Source organism: Thunnus thynnus, chromosome 2 (assembly GCF_963924715.1).
Source record: "Thunnus thynnus chromosome 2, fThuThy2.1, whole genome shotgun sequence".
In the NCBI taxonomy this organism is placed as follows: Eukaryota; Metazoa; Chordata; class Actinopteri; order Scombriformes; family Scombridae; genus Thunnus; species Thunnus thynnus.
The window spans coordinates 34,581,466-34,600,436 of NC_089518.1; the positions used below are offsets into that span (position 1 = coordinate 34,581,466).

The 18,971-nt window shown below is 38.3% G+C and overlaps 1 protein-coding gene across 1 annotated transcript in view; it reads left to right on the top strand.

Moving 5' to 3' along the window:
• The window catches only part of mapk1 (mitogen-activated protein kinase 1), a 34,330-nt gene extending 16,019 nt beyond the window's left edge, over positions 1-18,311 (top strand). Inside the window, exons 2-9 of the mRNA XM_067571920.1 lie at positions 7,303-7,485; positions 8,358-8,547; positions 8,974-9,090; positions 9,641-9,755; positions 10,917-11,048; positions 12,400-12,509; positions 12,630-12,758; positions 16,333-18,311. Coding sequence (XP_067428021.1) covers positions 7,303-7,485; positions 8,358-8,547; positions 8,974-9,090; positions 9,641-9,755; positions 10,917-11,048; positions 12,400-12,509; positions 12,630-12,746 — 964 coding nt within the window. The 3' untranslated portion in view covers positions 12,747-12,758; positions 16,333-18,311. The remainder of the gene's footprint in view (positions 1-7,302; positions 7,486-8,357; positions 8,548-8,973; positions 9,091-9,640; positions 9,756-10,916; positions 11,049-12,399; positions 12,510-12,629; positions 12,759-16,332) is intronic.
• Positions 18,312-18,971: the final 660 nt, after the last annotated feature.

The window sequence follows — 18,971 nt, forward strand, 5'->3', positions numbered from 1 at the left end:
TAGATAAATCTTCTAAATGTGTAAACAGAATTGATTTATATTTAGTGTGTGTGTGTGTACATGCTCAAATTGTGATTTTACTTGGTTAAAGACCCCCCATACTGATTTTTTTTTTCTACACAAACATCTAAGAAGACCATATTGTGTGAACTCTTGTAGGTGATTAAAGGCTCTCAGAGACAGAAAATGATGTATGACAGTTGTAATCAAAAGATTAAACTTTATTGATGTCTGTGCAGACACAAAAAGGAAATGAAAATAAAATACATGTACACAAATCACAAATGCAGAATAAGCAGTAGAAGAAATAAATAGTTTTAAAGAATGAATTCAGCAGCTGTGATTGTATAAATATAACTCAACAGCATCCTTTGATAGTAAATAGATAATCAGTGTGGAAATAATGGAAATGTGAGTGTAAAGTTATTTAATGCAGTGTAAGTTCTGATCTACTAACATTTAAAGCAGCTTCCATTAAGTATAAATTTAAAAAAAACAAAAAACAAATTGGGCTGCAACTATTTTCAGTATTTATTCATTTGGCAATTATTTTCCTGACTAATCATTTATACGTTGATATGATACGTTGTGATTTAATAAATATTCCAGCAGTAAGGAGACAGTTGTGCAGTAGTTCTCATTGTTTTGAAGTTGCGCCTTCCTCTGACGCACCTGTCGCTAATTCAGGTGTGCAGGAACTTTTTTCAAATGTTCGTCTATAAAATGCCAGAAAATAATAAAAAATACCCCTGGTCAAATGTCTTTTTTTTTCCACCACCAACAACAGTCTAAACCCCAAAAATATTCACGCTACACAACCAAACCTTCACCACTAACCTTCAAGTTAGAACCTGATAAATTATTTTCACTTTTGCTTAAAAAAAATGACTTAAAAGATTAACTGATTTATCATAATAGTTGCATTTTCTGATGATAGAGCATGAACAATTGGACAGAAGCTGCTAAAAAGTACATAAAATCTTACACGATACAATAACCTCTAATTGATTTGGATTGCACTTTATCATTAGTTTAGATCTCAAACATGATAAAATCACTTGTACATCATTATATTATTCTGCTGAAAATGACAGTAAAGAGCTGAAAGAATGAGAATATCTGTTTCTAGTTTCATCAGATCATTAAAACACACACAGAGTCTATCAGTCAGTGATGTGATTGACAATCTGCTGTGATTTGGTTTCACACCAAATCAACTGTATATCTATTTATCTTAACAACACACTAGTCTGAGTGTTGTGTGAAGCCCGTCGCTTCAGCTCGCTCGGTGTTGCCTTTAAAGCCTTTGTAAAGTGTTGGACTCTGTGATGTCGGCCTACTTCGTGCATGAACGTACATATCTGGACGTTTTTTTTTTTAGGTACGCGTGTGCCCTTAAGCATGGTGAGCTTTTCCCCTTCTTCCTTCAACCCAATCCCTTGAACATCTCCATGGTAACAGCCCTGTTGCATAACACAGCGGTTGCAGTGTAAAGCCTTGTATTCCCATCTCCTTGGAAACAGAGACCCCCCCCACCCCCCACCCCCTCCCTCCCTCCCATTCCACCCCACTCCCCTCCTCTCTCTGCGCTCCTTCCTGGGCACTGAGCATGCTCAGAAGGCAATACAGACGCAGAGGAAACAGGAAAGGCAACTCAGAGCAGATTCTCTCTTCAGAACGCACTGTTACATGAGCACAGTGCAGCTCTTATCATCCTCACTATCTTCAAGATAAGCACAGCAGGTCACTTACAAGAAAGACTGTGACACATTTAGTCAATGCCTGTAACACTACATTTATCATAAATACCAGGGGTCAGAGGTCACGACTATAGGCCTGCTTTTGTAAAAGTCTTTGATTTATCATAAAAATTTAAAGCTTTCTTATAATATTTGGATATATGCCTTCAGATAGGGCTGCAACTTATGATTATTTTGATTTTTGATGATTAACTGATTCATAGTTTAACAGCTTAAAGGGCAGGTTCACAATTTTTCAAGTCTGTCTTAAAACAACACGTCCTTTAATCTGACAAATCCAGATTGCTTCTTTTGTCCAACCAACAATCCAAAGCCCCAAAAGAAGACTGTATCCACATTTGAGAAGCCAGACAGTGAATTTTGGGCATTTTTTTTCTTACAAATAGCGTAAAAGATTAATCAATTACCTCAATTGCAACCAGTTAATTCTGTCGATTGACACATTGATTCATTGTTTCAGCGAGTCAGCAACAGGTTTCATGCAGCTTCCTGTCGGACTGAGCTAGAAACCACCGAGTTGTTCTAACAGCAGGGAAGTTATAGTCATCTGTGTCAGACAGGTGCCGCCATCAGCTGGCTGCGCTCTGCTTCCCGCCAGACGTAGTAAATTCACATCAGTACAAATAAAAAAAAAAACCCTCTGAAGTTGTATCTCTGAGTTCAAAAGTCCTGAACGCCTGAGAGCAAACTAGAGTTCACTGATAAGGCCGAGCACGTCTAGACACTCACTCATACTATACGCTTAACTCTGTGTACTTTGTACTTCCTCAAAGAGTCCTGTCTTTTACATGTCTGGACAAACTGACAAGGAACTGAAGGGTTTGCCCCAGTAAACATGGTGAAATGTTAGTGTGGACTAAGACTGCAGTCAAACACTTTAAACTGAGCTGCGGAGCCTCAACTGATCAATTCAAGGCCCGTTTTGCAACATCCGGAGCATTTTAAGATGTTTTGTTGCAAACCAGAGTTTTTTTTTAAATATACTTATGTTAGTATTATACTCATATAGGATATGAAACGATTTGTCAATCAACAGAAAATGTATCTGCAACTATAGTTTCATTTTCTTGGAAACAGAAAGTGAAATAAGCAATTTCAAGACGACACCATGGGCTTTAGGAAATTGTGACTGTAATTTTTTTAAAATTTAACAATATTCTGATGTTTTACAGTTTTTTTTTAAATACTTTTTATAGATTAATAATAGATTGATAGATTAATTCATACAGAAAACAGTAGTCATTTGCAGCCATAAACATGTTAGATGCTTTTGGGGTTTTTTTAAGAAGTAAAGCAAAGTTGTTTATTCCCATCAGATTGAAACCAGAGTAGAATTAGTCATGAAATCATGTAAAACAGTATTAAATACCAGGTGTTCAATACTGTATATACAAGCCTAATTAGACACACATTTAACTTCAAGCAATCATCAGGATTCAAACACACATCCACAAATTCTTTGCAGGCGCTGGGCGACAATAATCTGCACAAAAAGACCAAAAAAATATCTGCACGCCGCTTCGTCTTTCTCAGTTCTTCTTTTTTATTCTACACGTGGTCACCCTTCGACCACAAATGGTCTCCCTCGGGTCCTCTTTTTTTTTTTACGCATTAATCTCCAACCTTTTTTTTCGAATACAGAAATAAACGTCCCTGTACAAGTTCAGCGTGTCCTAGTACTGCGGAGACATTCTGCTCGTGTGTTTACATCATGTGTGAGATTATTTTCGCTGTATCAAAAAAAAAAATTGGTGGAGGCTGCACCATTGACTGTTCTCTTTAAAAAAAAAAAAAAAACAATCTGAAGATAACACGCCGAGCTGTGCCAAACCGGTTCTGCCCCGGATCAGATGTTAGCTTTGATGAATAAGTCTTGTAGCTTCCCTGCTGCTCTGTACACGAGGATATCTACTAGTGTAGCACAGTTACATGGAGAGCTGTTTCCTCCCACACACACACACACACATTCCTCTCACACAAGTGGAAAGGAAGGTCACTCATATTTCCCCTCGCAGAAGGCTGGCACACTTGTGTTTACATTTCAGTCCCTTACACCCCCCATCACTATAGCAACTCATTTTCTTATTTTGTCATACTATGTGGGTGTTTTTTTCACTCATTTCTCTTGTTTGTAATGTGCAGAAATAAAATCACTACAGGCTAGATGTAAATGATGTAGCTCAAGTAGTGAAGGACGTGCACGTTTTCTACATGTCTTTTTACGCTGAAGCGGAGATGTGTCGTGTTTTTCTGACGGCACGTAGCTGGAGACGGATGACTCGGAGACATTGGAAATCTTGGAAATTTAAATTTTTTTGGCAGCATCTTGGTGAAAATTATAGAAACTTATTAGTCACACTGCTTGAGGGCAACACCCAGACAATTTCTTAGAGTCAAAGTTGGCATTTTAAGACGCAGGTTAGCGTGGGAAGTTCAAAATATCTCAGGATGAGCGAGTGTGAGAAAGCTGAAACAACGATTACGCTGATGAAAGAGCCAAACATTTTCAGCAGTGGACGTGTCTGTACCTAGAATGGTTTTCTCTCCGTGTGGGGGAGGTGTCTCATCACAGGGAGGGCCAAGATTTTAGAGTGGAAATGTACAATTAGTCTGCTGAGTGTACACACACACACACACAGACACACACACACACTCAGACAGACAGGCAGACGTTTTTACACACAGATAACACTGCATCCCTTTGTTAGCTTTTATTGCATTTATTTATTTGAATCACTAACTGATTTTTACACCTGATACCATCGCAGTATCATCCCGTCCGACGCTCAGCCGACGCACCTGAACTCACCAGCTGGGAGAAAACTACCGTTTCAGCCCGGTGGCGCAGTGTATAAAACAATTAAAAGCATGCAGAGTAAACAAGACTCCAGCGCTCTCAAAGGATGGGAGGGAGGGATCATCGAGCATGTAAATACTTGTCGATGCAAATTAGTAAACGGTGAGCTTCATCCAGGAAGAAAAAAAAAACCCGCAGGCCAAAATATAGCCTAATTTACACTTTTCCTTCTTTTTTATCTCTTTACGCCAAAGAGCATTTTGTTATTTCTTTCCTTATTTACATCTAGATCGTACACACAGTAGTGAATGTGTAGTTTTTTTTTGTTGTTTTGTCTGTGTTGAAGCGATGCGGTGCCCTATTCCTGCTTTAGCCGACGGCAAACATGTCTCCTCATGAAGAGATTAGTGAGTAATAATGGCAGCTATGTGTTTTTCCAGTCTTGAGTATTGTTGGTTATTCATCCGTGTTTGCATAATGAGCAACATCTGTCTTTCCCTTGTTTTGGCCTCAAATCTAAAAAGCCAAAAAAAGTGGTATATCACATGAAAAAATATGCGTCACATGACAGATATATGTATGTATAATCTAATCTTTATGCATTAACTCATTGCCCCCTCTCTCTCTCTCTCTCTCTCTTTCAATCTGGCTGTAGTGTGAGCCAGACCCAGTCATCCCATGCATGCAAACCTGCTTTATCATTTCCTGTATGGGTTGTGCTTTTCCTTATTGGACTGCCAGCGTGCCGGCATTGTGCTGCCCGCTAACAGATGATTCCCACTCAACGAGATGAACTGTCACATCAGGAATGTTGTTGAAGGAAGTTTACAGAAACGTCCCTCATGTGTGAAATCGCTTGATTTGGTCATACGTAAAAAATGCCACAATCATGTTTACAATTAGGACACAAACATTAGTCAACCCCTGATTGTTCTCTTGTTATCAACTTTAGATTAATTCAATAACTAAATACTATTATCAAATCAATCAAAGCAATTTCTTACTGTTCTACATTTTTCAGAGTTCATTTTTTTCACTTTTTAAGAACATTAAATATCAGAGCTGTGCTTGAACGAAGCGCCACAGCTGTTTTTAAGGTCGTTTCAGACTTTGCGCTATTGTAATACAGTCATAAGAGTGTACCTGAGGTGACCTTTCTTGTTCTGGAGCCTGTTTGTCAAAAGCATGTTGAGACTAAGATGATCGTAGACATACAATGCGACTAAGATCATCTTTGCCTAAAGATAATTTTGGGAAACAGGGCAAACGGGACATGCAACCTCTTGTGCCTCTTCCCCCTCCGGCTCAGTGATCATGTGCAACTGCATCCTCTCAGCAGGGCGTACAGTAACCACGCTGACCCACGATATAATAGACCTGCTCGGGAGCACTGACGACCTCTGACTTCAGCTGAGCTGTGTTGTTGCACTAAACTGCTGGCTGCAGGAAGCCAGAGAGGTTTGTCAGCAATCAGTACTCGTGTAGCTCCCGTGTAAAGTTAAAGGTTCTGTAGTTTGTTCCACTCCTACGTTCTTCTTCTCGCTTTTGTCTAACAGATACTCCGGCGCTGTTTTCAGATCCAATCTGTCTCAGAGGTGTATTTTGCTGTGGAAGATGCTGCTAATGCAGAATGAACATTTCCTCATGTTATTAGGCACTTCACATTAAAAGCTTTCCACTGGCAAACCACAGGAAGGAAGCAGCTTTTGTCACCGAGGTTTGTGCTAGACTGCTGCTGTTCGGTTGATCCGCGCAGCAAGATGTGATTTAATGTCTCGATCTGGTTTCAAATAAAGAATCGACCACAGCGAACCCGGTTACATAAAGAGCAGCAGTTTGCGCAGACCGGCAAACCTCCGACTCGCCTTGAAACAAGCTTCACTTTTCTCTCTTGTTTCATAGAAAACCACTTGTGCCGTGCCCACATCACAGGCTCCGAGCACCATTGCTCACGGCTCGATGTGGGTATCCCAGCTGTGTGAAAAGCAGCGTTATTGGCAGCTGTTGAGGAGGTGTCAGTGCTGTCTCATGCTACTCTGTTGCAGGGATTGCGAGTATCAGTAAAAACAACCTTCAGCTGGACAGAGGAGTAGTTAAAGTTGACAATAACGTCACTTATTTCTAGTTCAGAGGCGACCCAAGATTGAATGGGACAAATTCTGACTGATCTGGTGACTTTAAATAAATAGTCTTGTCAGATTCTTTGAACCTGCACTAACTGATTTTTTTTTTTTTGGGCCATTGCGGGGGCAGCGGAAACAATTTGCACAGACACAACTGTCACATCATCACCTTTTAAGTCGATATGTGTAGCAAACAGTTGCTTATTTACACATCCAGCAGTTACGGAGCAACATTATCATTCATTTGGAGTCGTGTTTCTGTCCACCTGGTGAATATAAGTCCAATATTCACTCTCTTTTAGCTCTGTTTTTGCTCTCTACCAACTCCTGAGGGAAATATCTGACTCTTTAGCTGCTAAATGCTCCACTATGGTCACCAGCTAATTGCTAACTGTGTCTTTTCGGAGGTTTAGTGCTGAGCAGGTTGTGTACAGCAGGTTTTTCCTCCAGAAACAAAGTGAACCAGAACAGTAAAGTTGCAGCCGGACAGCTAAACAATGAGCTCCATAAAGTCGAAGGGAGCTGCAGAGTCAGGTTTAATACTACAAGCCGCTTTTAAGGATTTATGAAAATCTTTTGTTCGGCATTGATGTCTAATTGTTATTTTCTATCTCCTTTTAAGCTCTGCCTATGACCGGGACAACAAGATCCGTGTGGCCATTAAGAAGATCAGCCCTTTCGAGCACCAGACGTACTGCCAACGCACCCTGAGAGAGATCAAAATCCTTCTCCGCTTCAAACATGAGAACATTATCGGAATCAACGACATCATCCGCACGCCGACCATCGACCAGATGAAGGACGTGTATCCTTTTTCCAGACGTTTCTCATAACTAAGCTCATGTGTTGCTGTCGTGTGATGCAGTTGGGCTTCGGGTTGAGCCTCAGTGGCATAAATAATGTTTTCTGGCTTTATATAACGTTTGTTTGGCGTCTTAACTACCAAGAATCCCGTGTTTGACTTGCTAATAGTGTCAGTTTTCCTTTATTTATGCATTGTTATCAGAGAGGTTTGTCTTACGCTCAAGCTTTCATGTTGAATCATAGTTGAATGGAGGGTTTTGAGTTGTATTTTATTGCATAATAGTCTCCTGTCACCACATATTTGGCAGAAACACTCTTCACTGTAGCCCAGCAGCGACGATAGCAAACTGGTCGAGTCCATAGCCGCTGTCTGTTGCATAATATAGTGTGTGTGTGTGTGTGTAGTTTTACATTCACCTAAAAGGGAAGCCCGCAGCTACTCATCTCACCGCTTTCTGCTTTACAGATAACACGAGCAGTCATCCGGACAAAAACAATAAACCCTTACAGATAAAATATCTCTCCTTCCCAGAAACGAGCTTTCTTCACCAGCAGCTCTTAACTGAAGCCGCACCTTGGCCAAACTTGGATTTTAGTACGTCGTATCTACACGAGCCCCAGTTTATTTAACCGCCGCGACACTTCAGGGCCTTTGAGATCTGACTCAGTCTGTAAGTGGCACAAAATACCGATCAAGATAATCGTCTGAGATGAATGATGTAAAACCACAAGATGTTGTTTTGTAGGACGTATCCACACGGTCCAGTCGGGAATCAAAAAATATGACTCACATATCATATTGACGGGACAAACTTCTGTATGTCCCGCCCCCCCTATATTAAAGTAGAAGCTCTTTAACTCGGCACCGTGCAGATATATTGTCCAGGATCTCATGGAGACAGACCTGTACAAGCTTCTGAAGACTCAACACCTGAGCAACGACCACATCTGCTACTTCCTCTACCAGATCCTACGAGGGCTCAAGTACATCCACTCTGCCAACGTCCTGCACCGCGACCTGAAGCCCTCCAACCTCCTGCTCAACACCACCTGCGATCTCAAGGTAGAATCACCTCAGCGAAGATTAACCAGCGTTCAGTCTCCTCCACCCAAACTGTATTCTTCTCTGCAGGAAAGACCTTTTTAAGCCTAAATTTAGCTTCTCGTGATGGTTTAATGTGGTTCTGTTAGGCAAAGAAAAGCAAATATTTGACAGAAAAGGATCAGTTAACTTACTAAACATGCAAGTAAACATTTTGTTGCACAAGTTTCTGATTTCTGCTTTAATTTTGTGATGGGGGAACCTTCATCATGTCAGAGGAGGACAACATGACAAATGAGGCTAATATTAGCTCTGACAAGTACAAATCAGCCGTGCAAACATTACTCTGGAGGCTCTGAATATTTTCTCCGATCTGGTTTACTTTGCGTCTCGTGTCCTCCGATGTTTTTAACCATTCCTTTTTTATTGTCTTTCATCCGTCCTCAGATCTGTGATTTTGGTCTGGCTCGTGTGGCCGATCCCGACCACGATCACACTGGTTTCCTAACAGAGTATGTAGCCACCCGCTGGTACCGAGCACCTGAGATCATGCTCAACTCCAAGGTGAGTGTCCTCAACCTGCCGTATATATATATATATATATATGTTGACATTGATTATGTTATGGGAGCATTTCTTTCCGAATCATGCTGATTATCTGCTATAATTCAGCTGTAACACCAAGCCGCTAACACTGCTAATATTAGGGCCTTTATGCTAACTAGGCCTAGCCAGGCTTAGCATGTATTATATTCTTAATTATGTAGAACTTTGTGTAGCATTTATCATGTTATGTTGTTTGTAATATGTATTTTTATCGTCATGCCCTTTGTAAAATGTCCGCTTTGAAAAAATGGAGACAGTGATGATTGGTCATGTGACTCAGATGTATTTATCACACCTGTGAGTGCTCATGCAGTTGTGCTGAGCGAACCTGAAGAAGCTACAGGCGAAACGCGTTGTTTGTTCCTAATAAAGTGATTTTCACCTTATATGTTCCTGTGACTGACCAGCACCTGACTGATATATTTTATTCCTGTTAATGTTCTATTTATTTCTATTCTGTTACATTCAGATGTATTCACGACTGTGTCTTTCTGTCCGTCACTCTCAGGGATACACCAAGTCCATAGACATCTGGTCGGTGGGTTGCATCCTCGCTGAGATGTTGTCCAACAGGCCAATCTTTCCTGGGAAGCACTACTTGGATCAGCTTAACCACATTTTGGGTAAAAATTCTTCTTTTTATATCCATTTTATTTTATGAATGGGAGTCGTACTGTGGTATTATTTGTTTTAAACAAACAAGATACCAGGAAGAACTGCTCAGCCAGCGTTCACATGTGAGTGTCACTTGTGGGTTTTTTTTTGGCGAGGATAATTTGATTATGGTTTTCACACCTTGTTCGTACGTTTCTTGAGAAAGTCCCTCTTTCTGTCTGGGGAAAATACAAAGACTTAAGGACAGATGTTAATTTAACATCTTTGGGAGGTAACGATATCAAGACAGCAGCTCATTTTCAAGCAAAAATAAGATTTTAGATGATAAGAAGAAGGTTTTACTCAAGAATTGAGAGGTTTACTCCAGTCTCGCTTAAAGTTTTCTCTTTATAATTTTTTGATTAATTAGAAGATCATTTTTACAATGAATGGATTAATTATTTGGTCAATGAAATATCTAATTTACTGTGATGTATGTCGAAGAGAAACAGCAAATCCTCACATTTAAGAAGCTGGAACTAGATGATGTTCGGCGTTTTTACCTTAATAATGATTATTGACCGTCAAAATAGTTGAGGGTTAATTTTCTGTTGATTGACACATCGATTAATCAACCAATCATTGCAGTTCTATCATAATTATATTCACAATCTGTATTATTATTTGTGTATAAACAATGTTGTGCAAGCAGTATAGATGTGATCCTCCTAAAGAAATAGTTCTGTCTATGTAGAAAGTGCACCCATCTGTCTAGATTATAAATATTTACAATAACTTCATTATGATAAACATACTTAAAGGACTTCATGATGCCTCTAAGTTGAGATAAATGTGAGTCTTGTCGAGAAAGGCAGTCGTGTCTTCGTACAACTTTAGACTTGAACTAAAATTTCACACTCGTCAGTAGCAACAGTTTGGCTGTGCCAGTCCATAGATAGTTGTTAATATGTGTTTATCGAGTCGTACTTTTTGTGTCTTGGTGCTAGACCGCATATGGCTTCACCCATCTGTCGTTCAAACTGGGTTTTCTCAAGAAAACTTCCCAACGTAACTGAAAACTTTTAACAAGAGCTGTGTGAATATTTTTCAAGAGTTGTGCATTTGGAAGTCGTCTTATAACGTCTCCAAATACTAATCGTGTTTAATGATTTTTTCTGTTTGTCCTTCAGGGATCCTCGGTTCTCCCTCTCAGGAGGATCTCAACTGTATCATCAACATTAAGGCCAGGAACTATCTCTTGTCGCTGCCTTTGCGCTGCAAAGTGCCGTGGAACCGCCTCTTCCCCAACGCTGATCCCAAAGGTCAGAGCCGGGACAACCTTTTCCATAGATAAACATGATTCCTACTGATCATGGAATTATTTTTTTTTAAGAGTATTATGAATGTTTGAGAGGTGATACTGCAGACAAGGAAGGATACATCAGCTAAAACAATTTCCTGAAGAAGATCCTGGACTAAATATTGTTTTATAGAGATAAAACCTTCACCTAGCAACAAAGCAACACAGCAACGTGACTGTCAGTGTAGGAATCCTGTGAATGGTCGTGTTTTAGTCTTTTATTTGTCTTACTATACAAAGGAATGTGTCCAATTTGGGGAGAAAAAGGATATAAATAGATTTTTAAAAATGTGTGCACATCTTTCTCATTCAGAATCCCAAAAAATGTAGGTAATTTCTGCTTCCCAAGGATTAAAATAAACTTAGAAAACTCTAAAAATGTTTATTACATTTAGAAAAAGTAAAAGTATAAAACGTTTCAAGCACAAATTCTCTTCTTCAGTCATAGAGGTATACAAAAGAAGCAAAAATCAATAGCTTTACCATTCAGGTTCATGAATTTTTAAGTGACTTCTTCATTAAGAATAATCTAACTGGAGCATCTGTTCAAATATTCACTATGTCAGAGCCGGTAGTGGTTGTGGAAAGACGAGCTCGAACAGGAACAAGGTGCAGTTCAAGTCACACAGGTTGTAAAATAGTTTGAACGCTTGCCGGATTATAAAGATTTAAATCCAGCTCCTTTGTTTTTTAATGGTTGCTGGACAGAAGAGGAGAGATTATACTGTGTAATACTGTGGTAATTCTTCCGATTATTTTCTCAATTCATCATTTGTTCTTTTAAAATGTCAGAAAACAGTGAAAAATCCCTGTTTATAATTCCCCAGAGTCAAAGGTGACTGCTTTATATGTCTTATTTTGTCAGAACAGTCAAAAAGACAATAAGTTTATTATAATTAATGACAAAAAAACATTGAATCTTTACATTTGAGAAGCTGAAACCAGCTAATTTGGGCATATTTGCTTAAAAATGGCTAAAACAATTATGCAATAATCAAAATAATTGCTGATTTAATTTTCTGTTAATCCTCTAATCATTGTAGCTCTAATGTTATGTGTAGTCTGTCCAGTTCTATAGTCATTTAACTTTATGAAACTGAAGTATGATTAGGGGGTTTTAAAACGCTCTAGTTCAATAAATCAGTCTTAACAGTCAATCTGTTTAAATCAATAATTGAAATCTTACAGTTTCCTGGCAGCATGTGGGGTTTCATGGCGCCCTCTAGTGGACAATCCAGTTGATTGTTGATGATATTGATCACCTGCATTATTAACTCCTTCTGTCTGTCTTTGTGTGTGTTTTTGTGCTGCAGCTCTGGACCTGTTGGACAAGATGTTGACCTTTAACCCTCACAAGAGGATCGAGGTGGAGGAGGCCCTGGCGCACCCCTACTTGGAGCAATATTACGACCCCACAGATGAGGTGAGCTGCTTTTTTTTCAATCACATCCTGTTTTTATATCAGCTGTGTTGTAAATAGCTTAAGATCAAAAGTCTCAACAGTACATTTACATCATTATTTCCTTTCCGCTGCCTCATGTAGCCTGTTGCCGAGGCCCCGTTCAAGTTTGATATGGAACTGGATGACCTACCCAAAGAGACACTGAAGGAGCTCATCTTTGAAGAAACTGCACGTTTCCAGCCTGAATTTAGATCCTAACATCTCACACAGGTAAGTCCACATCACTGCAGTCCAGACGAGAACATAAAACTCCTCAGAGAGAGAAAGAGAGAGAGATGTTGTTCAGAACTATAGTTACACAACAACACGGCTGTTCGCTGCACTGAAGTCACGAAACTTTTCAAGGTTAAAAAGATCAGGGAGATCCTGGTTGCGGTCCGAACCCGCCTCCGCTGCTTCATACAGCTCGGTGGGTTAAATTTAACAACTCACCACTTAAGAGTTTGAAGTAAAAAAGCCCTGAAGAGTTTTTTTTTTTTTTCTGACATCACACTTCAATATAGAATTTTGCTTTTGTAGAGTATGAAATAGAGGTACTTCACGAGGATAAAACCACTTTAAAAGAACCATTTACCTGAACTGGCACTTTAAAGGAACAGGACCAGTATGATTCTGCTTTATTACAGTCTGTTTGCAGCCAAAGCAAAACCTGAAACAGTCTGTATTTACGGAGGAAAGACGGACGTCTACAGTAACTTGAGACTAACATTCAGACACTAACGTATCCTTAAAGTAACATGTTTCCTTTATAAACTGATGAGGAAATAAAGTGTTTGTAAATTTCATATGAAAACATATGAATAGAATAGTTTTATGGAAGTTAAATGTTAAAATTCTTGAAATGTGGAATAATATGAACAAGGTCACATTATATTGACCCTCAATACATTATAATCAATTTATAATCTTATTTACTTATTCTCCAATCAGACGATACTACAGTTGCAATTATAAGTCGAAATAATCAATTAAGAGAAAAATAATCGCCAATTATGTGATCATTAATTTATGATTTAAGTCATTTTTCAAGCAAAAATGTCAAACTGTCTCCAAGTACAGCTGTCATTTGTGAGGATTTACTGCTTTTCTTTCTCTTTCGTTTCTCGGATTTTGATGCGTTGGTTGGATGAAACAAGCAATTTGATGACATCACCTTCACCGTCACAACTCTAAAGTAATTTGTGATCGGCGTTTTCTCTCTTTTATAGACCAAACGACTAATCAGTAATGAAAATAATTAGTTGCAGCCTTAAACAAACCCTTTTTTTCTTCTTTTTTTAAAAATTAAATTTTTTTTTTTTTTTTTGCAATTTAACTTTTAAACATTAAACACTACATTCACAACCAAGAGGAAAACAAAATAAATACAGAAGTTTTTTTGTGTAAGAAAAGAAATAAATGTGTTTAAGGTATCATAACAAGTTTTATTTTAGCTTCTGCACTAAAACACAGGCATCACATCTACACTAGTATTTAAAAAAAATCAAAGAATAGACTCAGTTCATGTTTTGTCTTTATTTAAAGGAGATAATGTGTCACATTGTACAATAAGTGAAGTTGGCTGTTCTGTGTCGGCGAGCTGCTGCTGGCTTATATAAAAATACGAAATACTTCAGTCTGAGTTTAAGTGAGGAGCTTTCTGTTCCTTTATGATTTTAAAGCAGTTTCAAAGTTTTTCCACTCGTATTAAGAATACATTTCTCGAGTGAAAAGTGTTTAAATGTAAATATCCGATATGTAGGGGTGCAACGGTTATGAAACCGAGACCGAAACCGAGACACAAACATCCACGATCTAAAGATGCGGTTCCGTCTTCCGTCTGTGACGCCTTCCCTGCAGCCTCTCATTGCCTTACTAATGTAATAAAACTCTCACATCCCCCATGAAATGACTCATTTTACTATCAGAATTTGATCCATTCAGTCCAGTAACATTTGGAAAGTCTAGAAGAGCTGCATGATAAAATTATTTGATCCTCATTCAAGTAAGCAGAGAGCTAACCGGAAGCTCTGGTGCAGATTACCGTAATTACCGGTAATGCAGAAACAAAAAATTAACAGAGCAAATGGAAGCAGATCGGAAAACTTAAGAGGCTTCATACTAAACTATGAGCAAATATACTCAAACAGAAGGAAGTAGAAATAAAGACCTGTCTTTAATATAAGCCTGCTTCCAGTAAAGGCCTGGTACCCTCTGCAGTTGAAGGAAATAAAGGCCCCGACTACTAGAAATATGGTAATTTTGTTTACTTAGTTAATATGCAGACTGCTACTCTGCAAAATTCATTTATGTTCACTTAAAGTTAATTTATAAAGTGAATGTACCTTCACAGTGTTCTTTAGTGTCTTGATATTTACAAATTGTCCTTGATTTAAATGCACAATATATAATGTGTGTACGTTACTAAACATTAAATCAGTGTTTCTCCTACGCTGTTCAGCAGATACAGGACATCCGGAGGAGCTGTGAGCCGCAGATAACTTAAGATCCAGACGTCCGATGACTAAAATCCTTCATACGGTTAAAAGATATATTTAAAAACAACCAAAATCTAAAAAAGTGTATCATAAAAATGTGGCTTAAAACTCAATTTATGACAGATAACCACACTGCTGACGCATGTGCAAAGAGGATATGATGTCGTTGACTGCCGACCAAATGAAACAGAGAGTTACCTTGAATAAAATGATGGATTTTAAGTTTAAAAAAAGAGGCATGAACCAAACCGTGGATTTAGTAGAATCATTACACCCCTATCGATGTGACAAAGGTAGTTTTTTTTTTTTTTTTTAAAGATGTTGAATATAACAACAAAACATTATTCCTTTAATCTAAAACTGAAACTGCGTCTGTGCAGACTCTCAACCATCGATATCAAACATTATCATTTCCTGCCAAAATAACACTCCTCACACGCGGTGCCTTTTGTGCTGCTCCCTGACAGGCCTCTTGTTGTTGTGATAATAACTATCAGTCCTGCTCTTTGTGTCGGACGAATGTAATTACCGTGTTTCCTCTCCCGCAGCATTGTGATGCATAACACGAGTCTGCTGAAAAAGGAACAGAGTGTGACATCTCCTAAATTAGAGCAGCCACAAAACAACGTCGGCAGCTCTCCGCAGAGCCGGTTTATGCCTGCTTTAAAATGTATTTTCACATCTTAATTCATCACTTTAGTATTCGTAACTTCACTTAATGTGACTTTAACATAATAAACTATTTGCAGCTGTAGTAACATTTTAACTAATGTAACCCAAGTGATGCCAGAAGAGGTTTCTCATTAATTAAATCAAAGTAGTCACCAAAGCTTTTTAATTAAAAGGAAGTTCTTACATTAATCTTTTAAGTGTTAATTGGTGAGATCATTGTTTTCAAATTTTTTTAATTAAAATAGTTGCTTAGTGTTGTTTGTTGTGATGCACGTTAGAGTCTCTAAAGGTGTCAAGCTTTGATAATAATTATAATATAATAATAATAAACAAAAGTTACATTTATGTTCAGTGTTATTTACAAAAAAGCTTTTTTTTAAGGCAACTGAAAAATTTTCACACTTTAACTTCCATAGAAAATGTTCTTTAATGCTCACAGCTTAATATCATCTGACATTGTTGTTTTTTGGACAAGACAATGTGTGTTTATGTGTTCCTAATGTTAAATGTCACAAGTGAAATCACTATTGTGTTAAAAAAAAGCAACATGACAGACATAAACATGTTTTTTTTGTCATGAATTATTATTTAAAATAAAGACAAACTTGTGATCGCTGGTTTTCTCCTCCCTCCAGATGACTCTGTGGACTGGCTTCTGCGTTGCCACTGCTCCTCCCCGCCTCCACACTGTTGCTGTGATTTGTTTTTTTTTGTTTTGTTTTGTTTTGTTTTGTTTTTGTTGTTTTTTTTCTTATTCTCCTCTCCCGTTGTCCACATCACCTGGATTCCTTGGGTCTCACTCGTCAAGTCCACTTTGCTCAGGAATGGCGTCAGGAATCAATCAATCAATCATTCTCTCTCTCTTTTCTCCTCTCTTCTCTCTCTCTCTCTCTCTCTCTCTCTCTGAGGTGAGGTGAGGGTGGGGTCACATCACAGCTTACAGTTTGGGGCTGGGGGGGCGGGCTGGGGGGGGGGGATTGATTTCGTGTTTTAAGCCAAGATAAACAATTTTTTTTGTGTGTCTTTAAAGGCGTTTGGCTCTGGCTATTCCTATTCAAGACCTTTTTGTCCAGTCAGATGACAGTGATAGACTAGCTGTTGTGTTTTTTTTTTTCGGTGCAACTGTCGTGGTTATAACTCTGCATACATTGCACAAGCAACGGTAGATTACTCATAAGAATCATCCATCAAAAAAAAAAAAAAAAAAAAGGCCTTTTTTTGAATTTTCTAACCTTTGTCGCACTGTTACAAGGGATAACATGATCTCTCTTTATCTCTTTTCTCTCTCTCTCTCTTTATTTCTCTGGAGGAAAGAAAAAAAAATTAAAAACCCGAATTAAATCAACTGATTTATGCAATGAAATCACATAATCAACCAGAGACTTTACGGGCCACAAAGCCATCACACGGTGTCAATGAGGATCTATATTTTATCAAAGACCTTGTATTTTATCCTTAACACACACACACACACACACACATACACACAGAAGGCCCAAATGCAAATACATACATATTAATATAAATATATATATATATCTACATATATATATATATAGCCAAAAGAGTCTTAAGATATTTTAATGACAAGAGTGATGCTAGAAGATGAATCTGATGAATTTATAACTTTTTTTCCCCGTTTTCATCTCTCATCTGCTTCAGTAAGATGTCAAGTTGTGTATAAATGCACCGATTTCAGCATATTACAAGCGCAGTGGAAGGTTTCACCATCAATTTTTGCCTTAGCCATGACAAACTAAAGGAAAAGTCAGTTTATTTCATACAAGTCTGTATGTACAGTATGATATTTTTCATATGTGGGGGAGGTGGGTGGGGGGGGGGGATTTCTGCGCCAGGACTAGAAATCAGTTACCACAACAGAACTCGTTTCGTCCGGAGGAGGAAATGTTGTGCCTCCCTTTTTTCTTCTTGTTCACTGTTTTTTTTTCTTCTTCAGTCTCTCGTCTCTTGTTAATCTCTTCTATCGCCTTGTTAGAATAAAACTGTGCCCTTTGCATGACTGTTATAAGCTCTGTATACAAAGACGACGATGTTAAGTGCCACACAAGCCGGGCAGATCCGCCAGGAGAGTCCAGGCTCTTTCTGTTCTACCTTTTGGTGGTATATCACACTTCCCGATCACATGGTGCTTTTTGTCCTGTTTTCTTTCTCGTTTGCTTTAGCATTCTCTCTTTGTCTGTTTTTTTTTTTTTTTTTAATTTAGTTTCCATTGTTGTTTATTTCTGCAGATTTACTCAGATTTCGATCTCCTCGTTTTTAGCTGAACTCCATCTGCATGCTGAGACGTCTTGTTTTTGCAAATAGGAGAATAACCATATATCTGTGTATATATATATATGTATATATACATATACATATATATATATACCAATAAAAAAAAAAAACATGTTATCTGAACCTGAGAAATGGGATCCAGGCACGATAAAGATGAAATAATACTCAAATGTAAAAGATCATGTTCTTCATTTGGTCCTCTGTAACATTTTTTTGCTTTAAATTGCACATTTTCACGCTGATTGGCAGTGTCAGTACCAGCAGACGACTGCAGTAGAACTAAAAAAAAAAAAAAAAAAAAAAAAAAAAAAGTACAAAACTGCAGCAGAAGTCAAGACCATATTTTCACCTCTTGTCAGTAACTGCTGATTGAAGACTGTTGAATTTGAAGAATTTATATCAAGTGAAATTATGACTTTAAAGATTAATTGTGGATTTAGAAACTATCCCGGACAAAAGCGCAGAGATTTCATGTGTAAAAAACAGCATAAATCAACCAACCGTGTCGTTTCATTTGAGTAGCACTGCAGCGTCCGACGGCTGTCGTTTCAGTTTGTTTACAAGTGGGCCTCAGATATTCAGCTTCGTGGTACACCCAGCCTTTTACAAGTCACAGTACGCCCAAAAGAAGACTCAGCTCATCTGGTAATATGAGAGACCTAATGAATGAAAGAGAGAAGTATTATTCAGGACACTAAAGCATCTCAAAGTAGATTAGTCAAAATCTACCTGAACGGATTCTCCAAGAATCTGACTCCGCTGGCACTTAAAAGTAAGAAATTAAGAGATTTGATCATTACAGAACTGTCCAGCTGCTTTAGCTGATTCATGACAACTTTCCAAGAGTGAAAAACGATGTATATGGTCTGCGACAAACGTATTGGGGCCGAGCTGTAAGCTTTTGATTCTTATTCTGCATTTGCTAAAACAGGAAGATGTGATGTCACTGGCTGAATTAAACCTCAGCGGGTGGAGCCAA